General features: G+C 42.7%; 1 protein-coding gene across 1 annotated transcript; it reads left to right on the forward strand.

Annotated features, from left to right (window-relative positions):
• The first annotated feature begins 449 nt into the window (after positions 1–449).
• INHBB (inhibin subunit beta B) lies at positions 450–5,465 on the forward strand. The gene is made up of 2 exons (XM_015817640.1): positions 450–861; positions 4,690–5,465. Exons 1-2 carry the CDS (start codon positions 450–452, stop codon positions 5,463–5,465), a joined length of 1,188 nt encoding a protein of 395 aa, XP_015673126.1.
• Positions 5,466–13,462: the final 7,997 nt, after the last annotated feature.

Raw genomic sequence — 13,462 nt, forward strand, 5'->3', positions numbered from 1 at the left:
CTTTGGCCCCCCGATGACTCTTGGCTAAAAAAGAGCGCGCTCTCTCCACCTCCTGCCTGCTTTTGGCTGGACGCTGCCTGCCTGGAGGCAAACCACTGACATCATGACAGAGGAGTTGGCTGCTTTGGAGCTACCCGCTGGCAAGTGACCGAGTGAGGCCGCGGGGGGACTCCGACTGCCCTGGGGAAAGCGGCTTTCCCGACCGATCCTTCTTCGCCGCCGTCGCCGCCGCCTCGCAACCTCTCCGCCGGAGCTCCTTCGACCGGCCTCGTGCCCCCGGGAGCCGATTCGGACGCCGCTCTCGCCAGATCGCGCCCTCGCCCGGCTGGCCCTCTTCTCGTGGGGCTCGTCCGTCGCCCCTACCGACCGCCCTGAGCTCCGCGCCTCCAACCCGGCCGGCTGCCCCGGCTCACATCTCAACCTCAGAGCGGAACTGCCCGGCGATCGGCATGGACGGGACGGATCGGAGGGGGCCCCTGACCGCCTCGCTTCTGCTTCTGCTGGCGGAAGCCTGCTGGCTGATGCTGAGCGCCGGAGCCTCGCCGACGCCTCCCGGGGCAGCTCCCCTGGACACCTGCACCTCGTGCGGCTTCCGGCGACCACCCGAGGAGCCCGGCGAAGTGGACGGCGATTTCCTGGAGGCCATCAAGAGGCACATCCTCAACCGCCTCCAGATGCGCGACCGGCCCAACATCACCCACGCCGTGCCCAAGGCGGCTCTGGTCACGGCGCTGCGCAAGCTGCACGCCGGCAAGTTGCGGGAGGACGGCCGCGTCGAGATCCCGAACCTGGACGGGCAGGCGAATGTGGGGCCCGGGGCTCACCAGCAGGTCTCGGAGATCATCAGCTTCGCCGAGACAGGTGGGTTGCCCGCTCGCCCACCCCGCTCCACCTGCCCTCTCGGCCCCGAGCATCCGTCGCCTCCGCCTGGGAACGACGGTCCGAGCATCCCGCCTCGCCCCCAGCGAGCCGCTTCCCGGTCTCCTGCAATCCCACCGTTTCCCTCTGGGGGTCGCCGGTCTTTCCTTCTCCAGACCCGCGTCCCGCCTGCTTTCCGCTGCTGCTTCTCCCTTGCGGGGACCCCCCGCTTCCCTTCCGCTGCCCATCCTAGGCATTTCCCCCACGCCGGTTCCGTCCTTGCTCGGCCCCTCCATGCAATCCCGTCCGTCGGCTTTGCACTCCCCTTGCCTCCCCGTTTCCGACTGCTTGCCACGCCCGCCTTTCTTTATTTCTTTACCATAAGGGCTAAATTCCCGTCACACCTTTGTAACTCCTGCTCCGTTCCGATGTACCCTCTGCATGCTGTGTTCCGCACCCCTCCGTTCCCCTGTCCATCCTTGGTTTCTGTTCCATGGATCAAGTCGGATCCTCTGTTTAATTGCAATACTGGCTCCATTTAAATGGGCATGTGTGGGGTATGTAGCTTAACATAATGGGTGTGTACTACAAAAATCCTATTTATTTACCACCCATCCTCCAGGCTCTGCTGATCAGATCTCTTTGTCATATTTTCCTCCCACAGGCTATAGGTTTATACATGCTACTCTCAGAAACCGGTGCCATCCTCATGGCATAGATCCGTACCACGAACAACCTAATCACAATTTCTCCTGCTGTGCATTGGTTCCACTCTATACAACACTGAATGTTCCTTGTCCTGTTTTTTTAATCTAGTGTCACACAGAATATCTGTCCTCCTAACCTCTTCATCCAGGAATCCATTTTCATCCTTCAAGCCCCCATCCCTCTGCCCCACCTACCTCCCCAGCCATAGATTCTTCCCCTTTTGTGCCTGGTATCAAAAAGTAAAGTGAACTTGTTCTACTTTATTGACCTATTTTGCTCAGTAACTTTTCTGTCTTTCTAACCCCCATCCTGCCTATCACTTGAGTTTCTTCTGCTCCCTCTTCTTCTTCATCTTCAGACAGGGTCTTCTGACTATTCACATACATATATCCATCCACTCAGTGACCTTTTCCTCACATACATGCCCCATAAACGTTTGGTGATCCCACCCGTATCATTTGTGTATGCATCCTTTATTCTGTGAGACTTTCTACTTCCTATTCCATATGTTTCCACTTGCATATTTGTTAAACCAGAGTATGAAGTTATGAATGAGTAAAAATGATCAGGTATTACCCTGTAATCTCACCTATTAGTATTAACCCACCCATAAGAATTGCATTTATGAAAGCATTTAATCAATTCCCCCCCCCTTATTTCCCCAGTCACAATATTGGCTCATCTTGTATTTCTTTCTCTGGTGTAAAGTCCACCTCCCCCCCCCACTTCTATGCTTCTCTATGATTCTATTGCTCCTTCTATTTTAATAGCACCATGTCTATCCCACGTCTCCAATTTAGCTGATCTCAATTGCTGAAGTTACCTTCTTGTATATCCAAGTGAGATTTTCTCGCTCTTCTTCATAAATCATATCTGTATATCTATCCCTCCTTTCTCTGATACTTTATATTAACATTCCTGTGTTCTACAGCTGCCAACTAGTAAAACCACCAGTGTAAATACCATTGTCAAGTATCTTATTCCTTAGAAGTTGATAAGGTACTCGTCAGTGAAAAGATGACAAACAAGCTTACCTTTCCAGAGAAATATAAAAGAATATTAAGTGTGTTCTAAATCACGTCCGGTAAGCACAGAGCAATAGTGTGGCTAACGGTGTCCTGTGTATGAGCTGAGTGTGAAGATGACATGTGCTTCTAAATTAATTGCAGCAGTGCTGGATTCATAACAAAAGTTCAGGGGTTCCTCAGAAGAGCAGTCCCTGTAAAAAGGGTTGTTTTCAGGTAAACAGTTTGAAAACTATTATAATACATACAGGGCAGGAAGAGATAGAAGGATAAGTGAATGCATTCATTACCTGGGTGAGTAAAATAGGAGAAGGACAAAACTATTAGAATTTAGTTTTCATCTTCCAGTGGAATTATAATCTGTTACCTGTTTATCATGGCATGTCACTGTTACCTTTAAATGTCTGGTGCTGTTTGGATGTGTTATGATAAATGCACATCCAACGTATTGTATGATATTTTCTTCATCATGCTCCTGGAAAGTATAGATTAAGAAAATATATCCATCCAATACTACTACTAATAAAGCATTATCCTGTGGCATTGCAAGAACTAGGTCTAAAGTGTAAAGATTTGCAATTTGGCTTGACAATGCCTGCACTAGGGTTTTTCTTTTCAACATACTGAACAATGTGGAATTGGATTGGAATGAATTGAAGCAGAATGAAGAATATTGAATAAACTCTGGAGCTGGGTGATCCTGTGCATATTTGCTCAAAGGTGGACCTGCTGAGTTTCACATAAATGTGCACAGGATAATAATTTCTAGGTCAGAGGTGTTTGAGTAAGGGATTCAGTGCCAGCTTGTCCCATTTAGTGTTCATATTATAAATATGAACCAGAAGGCAAGCAACCAGTTGCTCATGACATCTGCTTTCCTGCTTTAATTTCACTGAAAAGAAAACAGCAATGGCATTATGTTGGATACAGAGTTAATTTCACTGACATCAGTGGGACATGAACTAGTCTTGACTAAGTTAATTTCAAGAGCTGTTCTAAGTATGACTAAGTCTAGATCTATCACCCATTGGCTGCAATGAAAAGTTGCTTAATACCCAGAAAAATGGAGTGGGACTTAATGTCTAAAGTTCATCCCTTAGTTAAATGAAACAGCTGCAAGGAGTAGAAGAGGATGTGTTCTCCTTAGATGTCCAGATGCCAAGTAAATAAATAACACAGGTATCCTGTACCTTTAAGAATTGTGCAAAAGAGAATTTAAGATGGCAAGACAATCTATATCTTTGGGCACAATTATGACAAATGCAATTGTCCTGTCATTTCAGTTATTATTACTAAGGCAGTAAATCTTTGCCTGGATAGTACCCCTTTGAGCTACTGGTGGGTAAGGCTCATATTAGTGAATAATAACTCACCTCACCCCAGCCTTTTGAAAGCTAAAACGTCAGGGAGATAGTTGTGCTAGAAGACTTTCTCTGACACTTTTATATTCTGGATATTGTTATACAAAGGAACATACTTCTATTTGCAATCTGGAACAATCAAAATCAGACAATTTTACAATCCCAGTAAGAATTTGCTTTGGTTAAGTGGACAAATCAACCAAATCCTTGCATTTCCAAAGAATTATAGAGCTACTGGGTGAGTTTACAGTGCATCTAAATTGTAACCAAATCCTTTCTCTGGAAAAAAAAAACAACTTTCCCTGATAGTTAACAATTTGTGCTTTCTGGGAAGATTATACAGGAGGGGTGCCTGTGCCAGGCCAACACTTTTAAAAAACTAATTAGCACTTATCCAGGTGCTCCGAGTTCCTTTCATGACTTTCCATCTATCTGAACTTAATTGCTTATACACTGATTTCTAAGGATCTGGCTCCCCCCCCATACCCTGATTAGTTTCTCTCTGGGAACTTTATAATGGGTTTCTAGTCCCGATTTAGCCACTGAACAACTTTGCAATCGATAGCTGATGGTGTATATTCCCTCCCCCTTTTCTGTTTAGCCATTTATGTATATTATTTGTGGCACTTAACTAATCTTATGCATTTATTTCTATCCATGATTCGTTTTCTTTTTTTCCTTAAGAAAACCTAACACAAACATTTTCTTTCCCTCCCCCCTCCCCCATTATATTCTAGATGACCTGTCATCCTCTAGAATGCGCCTCTATTTCTTCATTTCTAATGAAGGGAATCAGAATCTGTTTGTGGTTCAAGCCAGTTTGTGGCTTTACTTGAAGCTGCTTCCATATGTCTTGGAGAAAGGCAGCCGGCGAAAAGTAAGAGTCAAAGTGTATTTCCAAGACTCGGACACCAGCAACAAGTGGAATGTGGTTGAAAAGAAAGTTGATCTCAAAAGAAGTGGTTGGCACACATTTCCTATGACAGAAGCAATCCAAGCTCTGTTCGAGAAAGGAGAGAGAAGATTGAGTTTGGACATTCAGTGCGAAGGCTGTGAAGAGTATTCAGTGCTGCCAATTTATGTGGATTCTGGGGATGAATCCCACCGGCCTTTTTTAGTGGTGCAAGCCCGATTGGCTGACAACAAGCACAGGATTCGGAAAAGAGGTCTGGAATGTGATGGCCGGACCAATTTATGCTGCAGGCAACAGTTTTACATTGACTTTAAGATCATCGGATGGAATGACTGGATCATAGCACCAGGGGGTTACTATGGGAATTACTGTGAAGGGAGCTGCCCAGCCTATTTGGCTGGAGTCCCGGGCTCAGCTTCCTCTTTTCACACAGCCGTCGTGAATCAGTACCGCATGCGAGGGCTGAACCCAGGCACCGTGAACTCCTGCTGCATTCCGACCAAACTTAGCACAATATCCATGCTGTACTTTGATGATGAATACAACATCGTGAAGAGGGACGTTCCCAATATGATTGTGGAAGAATGTGGCTGTGCCTGATCTGGAGAAGGATGCTGGAAAGGGGCGGGGGGGCAGGGAAGGTGGGGGGGAGTGAGAAGATTCCCCTACTGAATGGATTTGGACATGCTACTGCTCTTTTTCTTCCTTCTGGGCATGGATGTTAAACCTTACTGCAGAGGCAACAGCGGCAAAGGCAGCAATAGCACTGAGAAATACATATAAATATATATCAATTGCACTCTGTTGTCAGGACAGTGGCAGTCAATGCATCCTGGACACTAAAAAGTATGCTACCACATATAAACTAATGCTTTCAAGTTACTTAATCCTACCTATATACCCAAAGACACGAGTGTGTGTGTGTGTGTGTATGTATACATCAACATACACCTACCTACACACATATATACACATACTCCTATATACACATACACACAGCAACATGAACGCACATGCTGCGTGATCCAGTTTGGAGGAAGGCATTATGTAAAGGGGTTAAATGTCTGCTGGGGATGTATGCCTATAGACCAGTAGATATTTTCTTCTCTCAGCCAGCCCTATATTTAGAACAAAATGTTTGAAGAAACAAACCAAGAAAACAATCCTACATGCTCGTAGACAAGCATTTCAGTGACCAAACAAGCAACCAACTACCATCATCTCTAAGGTCTAAAATGAAGCAGCAAGTTATCTGCTTGGTGACAGATGAGTTCCTCTTCCTGATGGGAAGTGTAAGATATGCATATAGCACTTCCAGGAGAGAATATGCTCACGAAACCAGTCTCTCTCTTACTATATGTATGTTATGTATGCATGTTTGTGTGCGTAAGAGAGAAAGAGAGAGAGAGAGACAGAGAGAGAGAAACAGTACCATGTGATTAATACCAGAAATGGTAGCTGTATTCTTCTGAATGATAGATCGGCATGTTTTTTATGCTTTATTGGACAGCTAGGTTCTCCTGTGCCATCCAGGTGGACAATTATCCCTGTTATGTTGTCAAAAAAAAAAAAAGGACTTGGCCCTTCCTGTTCTAGTTTTGCTCATGGTCCGTACTACATTCTCAAAAAGATTTGCAACATCAAAACCTGCAGTTGAAGTTCCATGCTTGGAGTAACAGTAAGAGTAACAATGGGGACAGCTGGAGAGGACAGAAGGAAAAAAGAAGCCAGTGTTAGCACAAGTAAACTTATGAGCCATAAGAGAAATCTCAATCACGCAGTGGATATACTTGGGAAAAGGAGGAGTGCACAGTGTTTGAAACTGTGAGAATGTTTACTACATCCTGAGGAGGGGGGAGAGAGAGAGAGAGAGAGAGAGAGAGAGAGAGAGAGAGAGAGAGAGAGAGAGAGAGAGAGAGAGAGAATGCACAAGTAGAGGGTATTACATTTAGTTTGGTTTCCAAACACTTACATACCAAGGGTGGCTGCAGAGCTCAGAAATCCATGCTACACTACAGCACTCGCAACCTGCTTGAATGCACGTTCCTATAGCACTTGCAGATTTCAATGCCTTGACTGGTTGGTACTTGATGGTGCACTTCCTTTTGCTCACTGTTCTCTAGTTTTAAAAACAAGTGCCGCATGAGCTATGCAATTTAAAGTGTCAACCCAAACTAGATGAAACTGGACTGAAATGAGACGGTACTTTTTATATTTTTTTATACTTGAAATTAAATCTTTTGCTTCTTTTTTTAAAAGCGAGTGATTGGTTTTCATGTTTGCACTGATGTAGTTGCATGACTTGGTCAGGAGAAACTATCCTTTTTTGGGGGGGAAAGGTTATTTTTATACCAACAAAAATACTGGATACAATGAAAATGTATTATACTGAAAATTTTGGAACCAAAGAGGCCAACATTTTAATTATAATTTTTAACAGATGGCAGGGCCATTGTATCTACAGTCACACGACGATACTGAACACTCGACACTAAGGCCTGTCAATTTCTTTTCAGGGTACAAAATAGATTCCATTGTCTTTGGATCAGTATCTTCTCTATACCCTCATATGTTGGAGACATTCCAAGATGTACATCCTTTAAAGAAGAAACCCTCCCCCCCCGAATTGTTGTTTATTTAATAAAGTCCCTTGTAGGTTCTGTTCCATAGTAATCTAAATACCAAACAACATTCACTTACATTTGCTGTCCGAGTATTTTGCATTTGTGTACAGTTTAAGTAAATAAAACAAAAGAGAAAAAAAAAAGCTTGAGAACTGCAGCAGCTTCTTGCAGTTACGCTGAACTGTTGGAAAAAAAGCTTTGTTGAAAAGTATCTCTAGCTTGGGGGATCAAGGCCTGATTGCTGAACACGCTTATGCACTGTTGAATGGAAGCATGAATGCGGAACCGTTGGTCGGATAAGGGCCAGGGAACTTAGTGCAGGTGCAAACTCCATTAAATTCCACAGGGCTAATGTTTTGAGCAAACAATTCAGGGGAACATGGCCTAGGGCCTTGCAAATCCCAAGATTAACTGAGAACAAGCCTGCTTTTGCTCTTCCTCAGCCATCGTTTCACAATATTCTTACCAAAAATACCCCTTGTGGAATAATAAAGCTTTAAAAAAAATATTACAAACCAAAGAAGATTGGGATGAAATATCCTACATGGGTTGGGGTGGCCATTTTCAATTCAGAGAATGCTTCCCATGGTGACTCTCTGCTACAAAACCCATATGCATCTTAGCAAGGAAAGAGGGTGGTGGTGTTTGTCTGAATTTTAGGGCAGAATTTTTTCAAGTTGTCACCCTCCTTCAGCCTTTTCTCATTCATGACTTAATGTACCTTCTTGCTCACATCATGTTAATAGAAAAAACTACCATCATAACTTGGAGGTCTGGATGATAGCCTCCCTTCTGTGTTTCAGGATACCTTGGTAACCAAACATCTTGCTTTACAGGTTGAAGGCCAATATTTTCAGGACCATATTGGTCAGTGTCTAAATAATGATGGCCAGTGAAGGAGATATGACCTTCCAAGAAACTCAATTCCACTTCGGTCACAAACTGGAACAGGTCTTCTTGTCAACCTGCCCCCCAGAAAAGGAGTGGCAGAACACAATTTCCCCCCCACAACATGTTGTAGTCCTAGCTTCCTGTTGATAGAAGCAGGAAAAATTACCTATTTTTAAGAATAGGAAAGATGGACACAACTGCTTAAAATCTTGACTTGAGAACAATGGAAAGCCAAGTTCTGTTGAAGAAGAGGAACACCCAAGTTGGCAGTGGTCTAGCACTGATGAAAACTATTAGTGAAGAAAGAGCTTTGGAAATCTAGGAGACCGTGTTACCTCACCGTTACTAAGTTCAATCTATGTAGAATACTGTATGATGCTCCAAATGTTTCCTGAATAATTTCACAGTGCAAAGCAAAAATGCTAATAGTGGACTTGCAGGAAAATTTATTTGCTGTTAGTGATATTCCTACTTAGGAATTTCTGACAATTTTCCTAGGTCAAGCCAGAATTTCTTTAAGATAGAATTTGAAAGTAAACATTTCTTTCTAATCCTGAGCCAAAATGTAAAGATTAAAAGCTACCTGTACACCTCAAACAATAATCCTCTGATTGAGATTGAGACTACAGCATTGGAAAAAAAATATGTTAATGAAAATATATATCTATTTCATCTGTATACTGTAAAGGTTTCCCTTACAAGAAAAATAACAGGTAGTCCTCATCTAGTAAATGCTTAATGACTATTAATGATCACTTGCTGATGAAAAAGTAACTATGCAACAAATCCTCACATTTATAACAATCAGTGTTTTACTTAGCAATTGCTTCACTTAACAGCTGAGTTGCTGGTCCTAATTGTGGTCACTAAATGAGAACTACCTGCATCAGAATCTTCAAGGTAAATGTTTTCATTCAGAAAATGGCAGTAAAAATAGGTTCATAAATTGAATCAGCCATTCAAATCATTTTTGAATTAGGCCTTTCTGACTATTTTTTAAAACTTAAAAATATGGTCTCTGTTGTCTGAACTTCTAACACCCTCATTCACAATGTAGTATTTTCCCTCCAGAATTTTAGTTCATTAATCTTCAGATAGTTTGCCAAACCCAGCAAACATATCTTCTGATACCCTGGCCCAAACAGCCTTGTGCCTTCCCTCCATTATTTAAAGAGGAAAACAGATTTGTGTTTTTAAAATCCCTATTGTCAAAGCAAGGATTACTTTGCAAAGCCCCCATACTCTACAAAATAATGCATGGTTGAAGTGTCTTCAGCTCCTGGCTTAGGCTGCATTCATTTATTCTCTGCAGTGATTTAAATGCTGGGAAGGTTTTTGACAGTGGGAAAGTTCAGTATTTCCCACAATGGTGCACTCCAGATATGCTGAACTTCAACTTCCAGAATCCCCAACCTGCATGGACAACACATTGTAAGGCACTTGTTTAAGTAGTACACTGTAATTATTTCATATTATAACATTCATATATGCTTCCATGCTTGTTTACAACCACCATCATTATCATGTGGCAATATTAATTTATATTAACATTTTAGGACAGAAATGGCTTATTATGGGCAAAATAGCAACAGAGCAAGGTTAGAATAGAAAGAAATTAACAGAGAATAATTCTTTGAAAATAAAATCATCTTGGATAATTTGAAATAGCTGGTGGAGATGTAATGTGTCCTGCCAGATACTGGGAAGTAGCTAGGGATGCCATCTTATCCCAGATATCAGTTTAGAAAACAAATAAATATTGTAGCCCAAGGAAGATCCCCCTATTTACAAATTTATACTAGAATTGAAAGAAGATAAAAACTTCTCAATCAAAATTCCCCTTTCTTTCTATTCTCCAGGTAATTCTTTGTGTACAGAGGGGAGACCTAGATCTGTCTCTCATTTTAAAAACTATTTAAAAAATAGACATCAAGTCACACATGTTCAAAACATTTAATGCTCTCATAACAATACATTATTATTCCAATGAAGCTGTTTTAAGTTATTTTGATTTTTCTGTTTGGGTAATGGTGGTAATCAGCTCCTGAGACATCACAATTTAAGTTGAAAAATGATCTGTCTTTGTCAAATCAATATAAACAATAGTGTTACTTTACCAAAAATATCACCCAACAAGAAAGCACAGTTTTCATATAACCATTCCTAAAAGTCACTGAAGTTGCATACAGTACTATGGAAATTTGTAACTGAAGGCTGCAAAAACCCAAAGGATGGCTAGAAGGTAGGAAAGTCTCCAATTCTTGTCGGTTATCTACAGTAGTGTTCATCCAGCCTTGCTTTCAGGAAGGTACATTCAATAACCTCATAGAAACGAAGACTCCTTCTTGCATACAAATGCTGTCTTGCCTACAGAGGAAAGACAAGAATATAAACAAGAGAATCAAAATAAATGATGTGACCCTAAAAAGAGTGCAGAGAAGAGCAACAAAGACGATAGGTCTGGAGGCTAAACTGTTCAATGAATGATTAAGGCAGGGGTTTTCAAACTTGGCCCTTTTATGACTTGTGGACTTCAACTCCCAGAATTCCTCAGCCAGCGTGCCTGGCTGAGGAATTCTGGTAGTTGAAGTCCACGAGTCATAAAAGGGCCAAGTTTGAAGACCCCTGGGTTAAGGGAATTAGGTATGTCTAGCCTAAAAAAGAGAAGGATTGGAGGAGACACGATAGCTGTTTCAATATTTGAGGGGCTGTCACAGCAATGAAGGCATTGACTTATTCTCCAAAGTGCCTGAGCGCAGGACAAGAAGCACTGGGTGGAAGCTCATTGAAGAGAGATCCAACTTGGAATCAAGGAGAAATTTCACAACAGTAAGAGCAATTAATCAATGGAATAATTTGCTTTCCAGGGTCGTGGATGCTCCATTGCTGGAGATTTTCAAGAAAAGTTTGGACATCCATTTGCCCAAGAGCCGTGATGGCACAGTGATTAGAATGTAGTACTACAGGCTAACTCACTGCTTTCTGTCAGGAGTTTGATTCTGAATGTCTCAAGGTTGACTCAGCCTTCCCACCTTCCAAGTCGGTAAAATGAGGACCCATATTGTTGGGGGGGGGGGCAATAGGCTGACTCTGTAAACCTCTTAGTACTGTGAAGTAGTATCTAAGTCTAAGTGCTATTGCTATTGCTCAGAATGGTATAAGGACTCCTGGCTTGGGCAGGGATTAGACTAGAAGATCTCCAAGGTCCCTTCCAGCCCAAGTGATTCCATGATTCACTTGATGACTCCTTTGAAAAGGGGCTACCTTTGACATTGCAGTTAATACAACATATGGTAGCCAGGCAATGGGCGGATGAAGCCATTATTGCAGGGGTCCTCAACCTTGGCAACTTTAAGACTTGTGGACTTCAACTCCCAGAATTCCTCAGCCAGCAAAGCTTAAAGTCTTAAAGTTGCCAAAGTTGAGGACCCCTGCATTGTAATGTAGTAGCATTCATCTGCTCACTGCACTAATCATTATACTGGTTTAGTCTATAAGGCCCACATGGTTTTGCTCCAGGATACCTAAAGGCCATCCTTTCCTAAAGGGATCTGCCTCTGGTGCAAGTAGAGTAGGAATACATAAAATTCTTCCCCAAGGAAGAGTGAAGAGGACAAAACCCCCCCAAGAAGCCCTTTTCCATGATACCTCCCTATTTTGAGAGTCTGTTTCTGGAATTATGTCTGGAGTTTTGGGCATTGATTTTTTTAGTAGAACCACAAAGGCTGTTTTGATCACAGGAGAATTTGCAATTTGATTTTAATGATGTTGGTATTGTTTGTGAGATTTTTGGGGGGGGGGGGTTGGTAGCGGATTTATTCATATTTTAACCCTATATTGGTAAACTATCCAAAATCTTAGGAACTGGATTGTCTATAAATACATGTAAGTACATAATGTAAATACCCACATTCAGAGATTCAGAGACTCAACATGGAGATGAATTGGGACAACAGTGAAGCTTCCCAATAGTGTCCCTATAAAAATCATTTTAACAACTCTGGATAAATTCATCCAGGAGGCCACAGAGGACCCCAAAACAACATCCAATGGTCTGTAGGCTTCTCCTGCTTTGGCTAAAGTCAGTGTTTGCGGCTATATCAGCAAAAATGGATCCATGGGGAAAGTAGCATAATGAAACCCACTGCCTAAGCCACAAACAATGTATGAAGGACAATTATAACAATATGGAAGAGCCACATCAGGCTCCAGATCCGCCCTCCACAGACATAGTTAGGGTCCAGTTTCTGCTAGAAAACCCACAGATGTTACTGAGTAGAAGCAATTCATGAAGGAATGGGCTAAAATTCCTACACAAAGAAGTGAAAGAGCAATCACTAATTACAAGACACATTTGGTTGTCAGCTACTGTTGCCACCATCAGTTATTGGTTCTAAAAGGGCAATTTCATTTTCACATTGGCACCTTGAATGTTGGATGATTGCTTTGCAAATAAGTGAAGCAAGCACCAAGCGTTGGTGTTATTTTTTCACTTAGACTCTGATAACATTGAGTAGCAAAGACACGAGAAAATCCAAAGAGGAGCAAATACTTTTTCCATAGAACTCTGTGGTGTCGCAAAATTCGTCAAGGAGGGATGCTGTATCCTTTTTCACAGAACAGTCATGCTGTTCAAAAGATTGTGTTGTGAAAGGGAATGTTTTCCCCCCATACATTTCAAGTTTAAAAGCTCTTTTATCGATGTGTATTGATTTATCACCTGGTAAGTATAGTATCAAAAGGGGGTGCAGTTAAAGATTGTGAGCTTGTCATCTGTGCAACAGGATGAGTCCTGTTACTTGCCCAACCTCCTGCCCACCTTGCGGTTCGAAAGCATGGAAATGGGAATAGATAAATTAGGTACCACTTCGTTGGGAAGGTAACATCAGTACGCTGATGATACGCAGCTGTACATTTCCACCCCAGGCCACCCCAACGTTGCCCTTGACGTGATGACCCGTTGCCTGGAGGCCGTACGGGTCTGGATGGGGAGGAACAGACTCAGGCTCAACCCTTCCAAGACTGAGTGGCTGTGGCTGCCGGCGCCTCGGCATAGTCAGCTGACCCCATCGCTGACTATAG

This window comes from Protobothrops mucrosquamatus, unplaced genomic scaffold (assembly GCF_001527695.2).
Source record: "Protobothrops mucrosquamatus isolate PMUCROS unplaced genomic scaffold, P.Mucros_1.0 scaffold613, whole genome shotgun sequence".
NCBI classification, from domain to species: domain Eukaryota; kingdom Metazoa; phylum Chordata; class Lepidosauria; order Squamata; family Viperidae; genus Protobothrops; species Protobothrops mucrosquamatus.